This window comes from Papio anubis, chromosome 19 (genome assembly GCF_008728515.1).
Source record: "Papio anubis isolate 15944 chromosome 19, Panubis1.0, whole genome shotgun sequence".
Taxonomy (NCBI): Eukaryota; Metazoa; Chordata; class Mammalia; order Primates; family Cercopithecidae; genus Papio; species Papio anubis.
In genome coordinates, this window is record NC_044994.1 from 12,661,138 (window position 1) to 12,674,003 (window position 12,866).

The following is a 12,866-nucleotide window of genomic DNA, read 5'->3' on the forward strand; positions in this document are numbered from 1 at the left end:
TATTCTGGTGTATTAGCAGGTGACAGTGGCTCTAAAAATAGAGCAGATGCAATTAATAGTGGAGGCAAATTAACTTGGCGCATTCATTATCTTAGTAGTTGCTCCCTTTGTAATTGAGTATGGCATTGCCAAGCCAGGAACATATTCTAATTAGTATGTGCTCTAATATGGAGCGTGAAATTCCACTCACTTTTGTATTCAGCTCACTTCTTGAAGGGGGAGGAAAATCTAGCCTAATTGGAGCCGTTAGTGGGGCAGAGCTCATCCTATTCAGGTCACCACCCTCTGTGATCCCTCTGCTTAGAAGATAACCAAAGGGGACAAAAAAGAAGACATGCCAGTCCTACAGAACATACATGGGTCGGGCGAAAGGGGACATGAAAGGGTGTGTGTGTGTGTGTGTGTGTGTGTGTGTGTGTGTGTTATGCATAAGGTGCAAGCATGTTGAAGGTGACATTTGGGAGGCAGAGAATATCTTTAAATATTTGGCCTCCAGAAGGAAAAATTAATGTGGATTGAAATCAGAGACTGCAATGCTATGATTCCAAATGCGATTTGGTAAACATTTACTGGATGCCACCAATGAGCAAATGAAGACAAATAAGATATGATCCCTGCCCTCAAAGAGCTTACTATCTAGTGGGAACATGTTCACAAATAACAAAACAAGGTAGAAAGCCAGGATATTTTAAGAGATGCATTCAGTGTCCACTGAATGGATGCTCTACCTTATAAATCACGTATACACAGGTGATGGGATGTAAGCATTAGTATTAGATTCTGGAAAGCAAAAGGCCTCTGTTCTAAACATTAACATAAAGTAATAAAATAGTAAGCTGAAACAGGCGCCTTAAGAACTGTGAAATCAGGCCGGGCGCGGTGGCTCAAGCCTGTAATCCCAGCACTTTGGGAGGCCGAGACGAGCGGATCACGAGGTCAGGAGATCGAGACCATCCTGGCTAACACAGTGAAACCCCGTCTCTACTAAAAAAATACAAAAAACTAGCCGGGCGAGGTGGCGGGCGCCTGTAGTCCCAGCTACTTGGGAGGCTGAGGCAGGAGAATGGCGTGAACCCGGGAGGCGGAGCTTGCAGTGAGCTGAGATCCGGCCGCTGCACTCCAGTCTGGGCGACAGAGCCAGACTCCGTCTCAAAACAAAACAAAACAAAACAAAAACCTGTGAAATCTTGAGCTCTCTTTTTCTTTTACCTTATTTTTCACAGAGGACCAACTAGGTTGGCAGGTTGTATAAATTCTCATGCAGTTATTTTCCAGGCAAGACCTGCATTCATCCCAGGAATCTGCCAAAGACACCCGGCATAGCCTTTCTTCTTCCTCCAGATGTTCTTGAACTTCATTCAGAAGTTTCAGGGCCTCCTAATTAAAAGTAGAAACAAAAGTCCAATTTCCATTTCATGATCTATGTGCACCTTAATTGATTTCACCCTTTGAAATGTGCACATTCTAAACTGCTTTTTCATTCTTTCTCCTTCAGGTGCCTCGCAGCTGTCAGATCTCCTCCAAAGCTTTCTGTTTAGTTTAAGAAAAGAGTGCTGATTGATCCCTACTGAAGATTGTAAATCTTATTCATCTGTTCATTCATTTGTTCATTAAGTATTTACTGAGTGTTTGCTATGTGACAAACATTACTCTAAGTGTGGGTGACCTGACAATGAAGATGCCATCCCGATCTGGGAACAATTGTGATTTACCTATTTACTGGGAAGTTTGTCTTCAATTCTCGTCCACTGGGGCATGGGGAAAGAGGGCTTTACACTTTATAAAGCTGGCACATTTTATTTCTTTCATTTATGCTGTCTTAGTTGTTGTATATGCTTAAACATTGCAAGAAAGTGCATTCTTGTATGTCAAATTAAATGTTCCCATTGAGTTATATTCTAATTGCAGAGATGCCATCCTGCATCTCTGCAATTAGAATGTAATATAATAAATATATTATATTTCTATATAATGTAATATTAAATAAATATAAATGGGAATATAAACAAGCCTTTGTTCTTCTTGTTTATATTCCCAGCGCTCCCCCTTGTGGTGCTTGCTGTACTTGGCCAAGTCCTGCTCTGGGTGGTGAGGAGCCCAGCAGCAGTGGCACCTGTCCCTGCCAGCCTCAGCCCTGCCCCTGGAGTGCCTCATGGGTCAGCACTATGGTGCAACAGACCTTTCTTCCTGTGCCCCTGCCTAAACCTCTGGCTTCCCTGCAAGTTTGGACTTCTGAACCCCAGCCCCCTACATGCCGAGATATTGTGCAGGGGAATTAAGTGAGTATAGTGGATCTGGCCATAAGAAGAGAGCCTCAGAGCTAATGGAAATGACCCTTTCCTGGAGTATTAAGCCCAAAGAATCACCTGGGCACTGACAGTCTTCCACATCTTCTCTGCCTGGCTAGGATTTGTCAGTTGCTCTCACTGTAAAGTTCAGCTGCTAAGCCAGGTAGCGTTTGCTATGATCCACATAAGAAAACTACCAGGGCCCCAGCTTGCCAAATACACATTTTGACCCAGACAGGAGTGTGTGTGTGTGTCCTTGGACTTTGCAGAACAATTTTGGAATCTTATATCTTTTTTTTTTTTTTTTTCTTTTGAGACAGAGTCTGGCTGTGTCACCCAGGCTGGAGTGCAGTGGTGCAATCTCAGCTCACTGCAACCTCCATCTCCCAGATTCAAGTGATTCTCCTGCCTCAGCCTCCCGAGTAGCTGGGACTACAGGTGCGTGCCACCATGCCCGGCTAATTTTTGTATTTTTAGTAGAGATGGGGTTTCACCATGTTGCCCAGGCTGATCTCGAACTCCTGGCCTCAAGTGATCTGCCCACCTTGGCCTCCCAAAGTGCTGGGATTACAGGCATGAGCCACTGCACCCGGCTGAGGGAGGCCGAGGTGGGTGGATCACCTGATGTTAGGAGTTTGAGACCAGCCTGACCAACATGGTGAAACCCTGTCTCTACTACAAATACAAAAATTAGCTGGTCGTGATGGTGGGTGCCTGTAATCCCAGCTACTTGGGAGGCTGAAACAGGAGAATCGTTTGAACCCGGGAGGCAGAATTTGCAGTGAGCCAAGATCACACCATTGCACTTCAGCCTGGGCAACAAGAGTAAGACTCTGTCTCAAAAAAAAAAAAAAAGGTTGTTTCTCCAAGGCAAGTAACAATACCTCCAGGATTTTCTCAATCAGTCCCAATTTTACATATTCTGCTCATTGTCCTCTTAAGCCAAAATCCTAATATTCCCAATTCCAAACTACAGTGACTGTGTACCCTTGGGCAAATTACTTAATATGTATAAGCCTTAGTCTCCTCATTTGCAAATAAGAATAATAGGAATAATAGTATCTACTTCTCAAGGTCTTTGAATTGAATGAGCTAAACAAGCAAGGCATTTATTATTATAACTAGTATCCATTATCATAGGCAAGGCATCTATTCTTATAACTACTCCAGTATAATAACTAGTATCTCTCAGGCTTCCTTCCATTCACTGCTCAGAAGCAGAACAAAAAAACAGTTACCAGGCCGGGCGCGGTGGCTCAAGCCTGTAATCCCAGCACTTTGGGAGGCCGAGACGGGCGGATCACGAGGTCAGGAGATCGAGACCATCCTGGCTAACACGGTGAAACCCCGTCTCTACTAAAAAATAAAAAAATTAGCCGGGCGAGGTGGCAGGCGCCTGTAGTCCCAGCTACTCGGGAGGCTGAGGCCGGAGAATGGCGTGAACCCGGGAGGCGGAGCTTGCAGTGAGCTGAGATCTGGCCACTGCACTCCAGCCTGGGTTACAGAGCGAGACTCCGTCTCAAAAAAAAAAAAAAAAAAAAAAAACAGTTACCAAATCACAGGTCCCAAGTTTTGGAAGTGAAACATTGCCATGGGAGAAGTAGACCTCTGTCTGGTAAACATTCCTAAAGGAAATGTCCTATGGATGCCCTCCATTTCCTGCTAGACATTGTACCAACTGGCAGATTCATGCTTGTAACTCTATTCCTATAGTTGACAGTTTATCAAAAGTACTATATAAACCTGGTGTTGAGCCAGGTGTGGTGGCCCGTGCCTGTGATCCCAGCTACTTGGGAGTGAGGTAGGAGGATCCCTTGAGCCCAGGAGTTCAAGACCAGCCTAAGCAACATAGCAAGACCCCATTTCATTAAAAATAAAAACAAATAAAACCTGGTTTGGGGGTCAAATCACTCTAACCTTCTCTAGGGTTTCCTGCTTAAGAAGTTTCAGATAGTCTCACTAAATATTAATAAGGAGGGGTAGCGGAAGGGGGCAGAGATGATGTGGGTCACCACTGAACAGTACCCTTGAGAATGGGTGGGGCTCAATACTGAGAGACGAGGGTTGCTAACACCATATTTGCCAATTCATAATTTGTCTAAACTGACCTTTATTCTAGGCTTTAAGTAATTTTAGGGAGGGATATTCAGGGTTAAACAGATTTTTTTTTTTCCAATTAACTTTCTAATTGAGTGCCTCAAACTCAAGAGTATAATTCAATGAATTTTTGTACAATAAGGATTTTAAGAATAAATAAAAATTCTGCTAGTTGCTTGGATTCTTCAGGGCCAGAAGTGAAATCCACATTTGCTTACTTGACCCACCCAAAGTGGAATATTCTTGTTACAGCTGTATACCCTATCCTCCTTGCCAGGAGGTTCAGGGAAGTGAGAAAAGCAGAAAGTCACTGGGTCCCCCATGCACACATCTGCTGACTTTATCTCAGTTCATTCATTACAGTGTTGGAGTAACATGTTAATTAACAAACATCTCAAACCCCAGTTTTCTTAGCTATAAAATGAAAGTAGTGGTTTACCCAGATGTTTAAAGCGTTCCATGTGATAATGTGTTTGGTGAAGAGTGTATTACTGCTATCTAGTGTCTCTATTCCCAGATGGCCAGGCTCACAAGCCCACCAGGGAAGATCCCAGCTGGAGGGGCTTCCACATTTTCCTGATGAGGAGTTATTTTAGATTTCCTCAAAATCTTTTGATTGCTGCCAAAAGGGAGAAGTGTTTGCAGCTGCTGGTCCCGCATTCTCCTTTCCTTGCCAGAACCCTGACTGACTCAGGGCAGTAGGTGGGGCTGCAACATCAACCAGTCCGGTGACAGGCTGACACGCAGCTTTGGGGTCAGCCTGTCACACTACCCGGCTCCAGTTGCTTAACGGACTCCCAGAGGCCATGATGCTCAGTAGTAAAAAGATGCAAGCAGCAATCTGAAATTCAGTGGCCCCCAACTTTATAGATAGAGGGATAGTTGGAAAATATTAGAACTTCTACTTGTATTTTTAAATTAAAAATCTGACTGGGGTGGGGGGAATGGGGCATTGTTTAATATGTATAGACTTTCAGTTTTTGCAAGATGAAAAGATTTCTGGAGATTGGTTGCATGACAGTATGAATGTATTTAACACTACTGAATGGTACACTTAAAAATGGTTATTATGGTAAATTTTGTTATACATATTTTACAACTTAACGTTTTTCAAAAAATAAAAATAAATTTAAAAAGTAATTCACTCTTGGCTGGGCGCAGTGGCTCACGCCTGTACTCCCAGCACTTTGGGAGGCCGAGGTGGGCGGATCATGAGGTCAGGAGATCAAGACCACCCTGGCTAACATGGTGAAACCCCGCCTTTACTAAAAATACAAAAAATTAGCTGGGCGTGGTGGCGGGTGCCTGTAGTCCCAGCTACTGGGAGGCTGAGGCAGGAGAATGGCGTGAACCCAGGAGGTGGAGCTTGCAGTGAGCCAAGATCGCGCCACTGCACTCCAGCCTGGGTGACAGAGCAAGACTCCGTCCCCCCTGCCAAAAAAAAAAAAAGTAATTTACTCTCAATATTAAAATTGAAAACATTTTCCAAATTATTTTTGTTACAGTTTTAATTTCCTCTTTGATTTAAGGGTAATGTTTGAAGATAACCTTTTTAAAAAAAAGTCATTGTTTTGAGTGTGATGTTAATTATTAATGTCATTAATCTGCAAGTTATTCAATGTTTATAGTTTAGAAATTTACTGAACTTTATACTGTAGCATAGGAACAATTTTTTACATCTTCCAAAGACGTTTGAATATGTGTTCTCCATTGATAAAATATGTAGTTCAAGCTATAGCTATTAAATAAAGCTATTTGAATTTGAAAAAGTGAATTAGGCTGATGCATTATTGGATATACATGGTACTCTCTTGAGATGCATATGTTAGATATCATATGTGCCCAACTGTATGTGATGACCTTGGGAAAGAGGGGATCCTCTACATTCCAGAAGAATCGACTATAGTTCCCTTGCTCTGTGCACATGCAGCCAATTGTAATGAGTTGCCATGTAAGAGAACTCAGGTAGACTGATGGATTTTATTATCTAGTTTTAACTAAACTAACCTTCACTAAATGCACAGCATGGTTAACAAGATTCTTGAAAAAAAAAAAAAAAACTTGGCAGATTTTAAAAAATGAATAATTTAAGCTCAAGTGGACCAAAAGCAACATGGCAGAGCTGACACTTGATCATTATGAGCTCTTTATTGGCCATGTGACAATGGAAAACTATGGTGATCTAATCAGATCTGGCAAGTCAACTAAAAGTTTCAAAATATTTAGAAGATTATTTGAAATGTGGACTTACATCCACACTCGCTAATGGTGAATCTCACCTCACATACATATTGTGTCTTGAGATATTAATGGTAGCAATTTATATATCTAATTTATAAGTAAGTTAATATGCATATATTTAGGAGTGAGTGCTAACACATTTTTTAGTCATAGGAATGAGAGACCAAAAAACTCTGGGCCAGGCACGGTGGCCCATGCCTGTAATTCCAGCACTTTGGGAGGCTGAGGCGGGTGGATCGCTTGAGCCCTGGAGTTCGGAACCAGTCTGGCCAGCATGGTGAAACCCCATCTCTTCTAAAAATACAAAAATTAGCCAGGCGTGGTGGCAGGAGCCTGTAATCCTAGCTACGAGGGAGGCTGAGACAGGAGAATCGCCTGAACCCAAGAGGCCAAGGTTGCAGTGAGCTGGGATCAACTCCAGCCTGGGGGACAGAGCGAGTCTTTGTCTCAAAAACAAAAACAAAACAGAACAAAAAAACAATTCTGGAGACCACTGATCTAGTAAAAAACACTCTTCAAATACTTTTGACTCAATATCCTAACTCAGAAGAGACAAAGAATAATCCATTTTTGAGAAAGCAGCGTTTAAACAGAGATGACTCCCCCAGACTCCGGTTTGGAGTCTTGCAGAAGCCTATCCTACACGAAATATGTTCTTCAAGGAAGTCTGAAGCTTCCCTCAAACTTTTCCTCTAATAAAAGCAGCTACCCATAAAATGTGTTATTAAGGAAAGCAAGTAATTCATCAAGAGCGCTAACAAGTATAATATTTCCGGTCCAGATCTGTGTAAGAACAGATATTATTTTCAATGACTGTACCTGCTTTTCTTCTCTGCATTTCATCAGGGTGCTCATTAGATTGGTGTGTTCCTTCTCTTTTCTTTCCATCATGATTTTCATTTGCTTAATACCAATCAAAGCCTTCTTCACCTCTTCATCTGTGTCTACCTCCCCCACCTCAGAAAAACCTAAAAGACACATGGCAATTTTTTCTTTGAGATCTGATCAGATTACAAAACACCGAGTTCACCAGTCTTTCATGTCTCCTAAAGATAGGCTTCACTGTTCTTTTATAGGCTCATATTCTGAAAGCAGATCATAATGAATTAGCTGTCAGCTGCCACATGGACCATACCTTCTTTTCCTCACTTGTAAGCTCCTAAACAGAGTTCACTGAACCTCATTCTTGTCAGTTTGCTCAGGCCCTGTTTTCATTTATCCATTTTTTTCTTTCATTTAAGACTCAAATGTGTTTATATTAGATAAAATTTTGCATTTTCTTCACAATTTATAGTAAGCGCCCAACTGGGGACCTCAAACAGAGTCAGCAATTTCTCTTTCTTTCAGCTTCAGTCACCTAATAAGGAGGCATGAAACCTAGAAAGTATCCCATGTAATACAAGCTTCCTTAATAACCTGATGGATATGTCTTATACACCTTTAATAAATTTAAAATTCATTGTCATTCCCTGTTCAAAATAGCTAATGTGGCCTACTAAGGAACTTATTTTTGACTCTGATTTTAATTACAGACCCTAAATCAGCTACATTTTAGCTAATTTGTTCTTTTAAATATTAAGTACCCAAAGCATATATCACCAAGCAAAGGCTGCAAGTTAATGGCCACAGAACAACCAGATTCAATGTAATTATAACCCGTTCTTTCACTAGTTTAAGAATAATTGCACAGATTACTCTAATGGTTTAAATTTTTCAAATGCTTGAAAAGTATTTCACTGTTCATTAGAGCTGTGCTGAGATGACACCAACCATCTGGATGATACAAAAAAATGCAGTGAAAAAATTGGCAGGTTTTATCTACATGATACGAACATCTGGAAATGTGAACGCCTGCAGAGACATGATTGGAATTTTCTATTTTTATCCAGATGTTTGGCGTCGTGATGACTTGGTTTAAGTGCCTTGAGAACGTTTCACTGTGAAAACAGCGAATATGGTTATCTCTCAACTGCAACTCACTATAAATGCCAGCAGGACAGCCAGCATGCAAACAGGACACAGCACAGACAAGAAACCAAACATACTCTTTAGGTTTTCACTGATAGCAGTTTTGTCCTTCCAAGTGGGTGCACAGTGACAATCTTTCAACCATAGCAGATACACAGTAAACACCAAGAGTGGCGGCTTCATGTTCCCGCTGTTACTGCAAAGGAAAAATAAACTCGCATCAAATGCCTTCCATTAGGTTACTTTCTGTTGGCATCAATTGAAAACACCTGGGGCTCCAAAGCATTTTTCTGTCAATTTTTCTTTATGACTTTAGACAACTTATGCTAATGTGCCAGAGACATAAGGAAGCTTGAAATGTAAGTTAAAAAAACAAACAAATTCAAGTCCCTGTTTGGTTTAAATTCTTCATGACAGTTAAATAAGGCTGCCATGTGAAGTACTTGAAACTCAATGCAATGGAGAGGATAGATCACATCCTCTCAGAGTCCAAGCTTCATTTTATTTTCTTGTCAACAGTAAACATCTGGAAACACAGAATTGATTCGAATCTGTTAGATGGATCTTTTTTTCCCCCTCCAAATTATTATTATTATTTTTTGTTGTTGTTGTTTGAGACAGAGTTTTGCTCTTGTTGCCCAGGCTGGAGTGCAATGGCACGATCTCGGCTCACCACAACCTCCGCCTCCCAGGTTCAAGCCATCCTCCTGCCTCAGCCTTCCCAAGTAGCTGAGATTATTGGCATGTGCCACCAAGTCCAGCTAATTTTGTATTTTTAGTAGGGATGGAGGTTCTCCATGTGGGTCAGGCTGGTCTCGAACTCCTGACCTCAGATGATCTGCCCACCTCAGCCTCCCAAAGTGCTGGGATTACAGGCATGAGCCACCGCGCCTGGCATTTCCCTCCAAAATTCTATGTTCTCAAGTGAGTTTTTACCTAGGTGGTTCGCTATTTTTTTTTTTTTAAAAAAAGCAAAACCAACCGCACACATTTTTCTCATACTCCTTATAAAACCCATTATGCGGTGTGAATAGTGCACAGTTAAAAGTTTCTCTTCTCAGTTAATGAATTTCCCTTTGAGTTTAATTTGATATACATTAGTTACACATATTCCAAATACAGAGGTTAAAACTTTACTAAGAAAAGTTAAATAAGTTAGAATAGCCGTATGCTTTAATAAAGTTAAAACTATAAAATAAGCTAGATTATTTTAACTCCCACAAAGGGGATATTTATCTGCTTTACATATATTTACTATTTTAAAAAGAAAACAACCACAGAAACCTCCATTATTTGATCAACATTTGGAATATCTTTTTAATACAATCATAAACTAGCAACTGTACTAGTAATTATATAGTTATCACATTTTACATACATAATTTCAACTAACTCTTCTTCTTATCATTACTCTGTTTACAAAACAAAACTTTTTAATATAGTATATTTACCACTAACTTTGCAATATCTCCCCAGTGAAGTTGCCACCAGCTTCTGGAAGGACCTTTGTTTTTCTCTGCTTTAAGTTTCATCTGTGTCAGGGATTTACCTGTGTCCTATCAATTTGATGACACAGTGTTTAATCCTATTAACCCAACATTTTGAGATTAAAACTATGATCTAAAATTTGATACTGTTTAGAAGAAAACACTAGGGGGCAGGCTGTGTACACAATTGGGAACAGTGACCTTGGGCTACCTTCCTTTATACAAATGTGTTTTGATAGGACTCATTAAAACCTTAAAAATATTTTTTTAATTTTCAATTTAAAATATGTAGTTTCCTAGGTAGGCAAAATAAGTCTCTTAGATTGGAAATACTAGAAACCACAATGTGAAAGTGAGTAAACGCTTAGATAAAACAGTTTGAAAAGTGTACTTACACAGTCATGTGGCATTTTTGTTCTGTTTGTTTGTTCTTTTGACATTTTTTGACTATTAGTATATGAAGCGATATAACCCACTAAAGTGATAAAGCCTAGCATATACATAATGCAATAGATGAGTATTTTAGGTCCACTGCAATTTGCTACTTGATTAGCTGAACTGAAAATGTAGCCCTTAATGATTCATTTAAAAACAACTTAGACAGCTGTTAGTCACGATAGCCAACTCTGGAACCTACGTGATGGGTCTCTCCGGCAACTGAAATCTCAAGATCACCCTGGGCCCTGTTTGCAAGTTTTGAGAGACTAGCCAATCCTTACTTACTATGTACTCAGTACTTGTCTAAGCAGGTCAGACCTTGACAATTCTGAACTTGGCCACCTACCTTTTAGGGGCCCTACGAAGTTGGTCCTGGTCTCTGAGCAACATGCAGTCTGGAGTTTATCTTTGCTCTGCTTGGGCACAGAGAGTGACCCACATTCAAGGCCCAGCCACACCCCATGTCAGCTGCCTTGATTACCCATTAATGCCCTCTTTTAGCTGGAAACCTCTTAGCTCTGTTGGAAAACAGATCAGCTCATAGCAAGACTCAAACTATTATTTTTAACAGCCTAATGTCACTTCTGAGCAACTACAATCCACACCTATAAACAGATGTGTCCTATCCTGAAAGATGCATGGTTGGCCAATGGAAGAGGCAGCGCTTTGGGTATTTTTCTCAGGAGGAGCAGAGCAGAGTCCTGGAAAAGTTGGTTATAGGAAACTGTCCAGCTCTACCCTGACTCTGTGCACCGTTGCTCATTAGTTTACTATTGTCCAAGTTTGGGTCCGTTTGACGTCAAGGCTGGCATCTATGTGTTCTTTTTCTTTTTTTTTTTTTTTTTTTGAGACGGAGTCTGGCTCTGTTGCCCAGGCTGGAGTGCAGTGGCCGGATCTCAGCTCACTGCAAGCTCCGCCTCCCGGGCTTACGCCATTCTCCTGCCTCAGCCTCCTGAGTAGCTGGGACTACAGGCGCCGCCACCTCGCCCATCTAGTTTTTTGCATTTTTTTTAGTAGAGACAGGGTTTCAACGTGTTAGCCAGGATGGTCTCGATCTCCTGACCTCGTGATCTGCCCATCTCGGCCTCCCAAAGTGCTGGGATTACAGGCTTGAGCCACCGCGTCCGGCCTGATGTGTTCTTTTTCAACAGACCCAAATTTTGTTGAAAACGGAACCAGTTTTTAGGAAGTCTAGTGGCTTCCTTCTTAGTAGCAGGTTTTTTTCTTTAATCCATGTTCCTCCTTTAAGAGCAATTTCCGAGAACAGAGCTTTATTGCTAACTAGTACTAATTACTTTGAAAATATCTTGAAGCTTCCAAAAAGGCTCTTCCTCTAATTACTTCATCTGTTTTCACAGCTGCCATTTTGTTCTTAAGATTAAGCAATACTTCATGTGAATCCGGTCACTTTCATAATTATGACATCATTATACTCAAGATTTAAGTGGATTACAAAATATTATACATAGCAGTTTGATAATTAAGGAGATTTAGAAGCAAAGTCATCTTAATTAAGAAAGATGGCAACAAGATGCATGTGGTATCAACTGGAAAATAGAGGAATCGATGGATTTCAAAATGTCAAGTTTATTGTTGCTAAGTTCAGGCTTGGACAGAGCATCTTAGACGCATGACCTAGTGGTCTTGCTAATATCTCACCCTTAAGTTAGACTTGCCCATCCTGCCACTGGCATAGCCAGACAACCTTTGGGCTTCCGACTGGGACATCTGGCCCAGAGCAGACTAGGAAGCCTGTATACTAACTACTCAGGCTGTGTCTTATATAGAACCAGCTCCAGGATACAATGACAGTGGTCCCTGCAGTTATGTAATCCAGGAGAGCATGTGTCCCATAGACACCAGCTAGGATTTGCTGTCTTGCACCAGTAAGGTCCAAAAAAGATGGAAAGAGGGCAAATCTCTAACGAGTTCTCCTCAACTGACAACCACAGACTAAGAACATGAATCAAGTAACACTCTGCTTTTCAGGGTGAGAACCGGGAGGGTGAGAGGCCAGCGCGTTAGCCTGATAGAAGTCCTTCCGCAGTCTCAAGAGGCAGTCCTCCTCCTCTGGCCCATTGAAAAAAGGTTGAGGAGAATATGCATAAGAGAAATAAAACAAAAGATAAAGATCTAAATAAATTATCCATGTAGAATATAATAGCAGCTAATGTCATCAGACCTATCCTTCCTTCCCTTCCTCTCTTTTTCCTTCCTTCCTTCCTTCCTTCCTTCCCTCCCTCCCCCCTTCTTTCCTTCCTTCCCTCCCGCCCTTTCTTTCCTTCCTTCTTTCCCTTCCTCCCTCCCTTTTACTTCCTTCCTTCCCTCCCTCCCTCCCTCCCTCCCT

The 12,866-nt window shown here is 41.3% G+C and overlaps 1 protein-coding gene across 1 annotated transcript in view; it reads right to left on the reverse strand.

The window, feature by feature from the left end:
- Nucleotides 1–9,232, reverse strand: part of CLUL1 (clusterin like 1) — a 31,084-nt gene extending 21,852 nt beyond the window's left edge. The window contains exons 1-3 of the mRNA XM_021929978.2: nucleotides 8,672–9,232; nucleotides 7,446–7,594; nucleotides 1,210–1,377 (exon numbers count right to left, since the gene is read on the reverse strand). Coding sequence (XP_021785670.2) covers nucleotides 1,210–1,377; nucleotides 7,446–7,594; nucleotides 8,672–8,777 — 423 coding nt within the window. The 5' untranslated portion in view covers nucleotides 8,778–9,232. The remainder of the gene's footprint in view (nucleotides 1–1,209; nucleotides 1,378–7,445; nucleotides 7,595–8,671) is intronic.
- Between the last annotated feature and the right edge of the window lie 3,634 nt (nucleotides 9,233–12,866).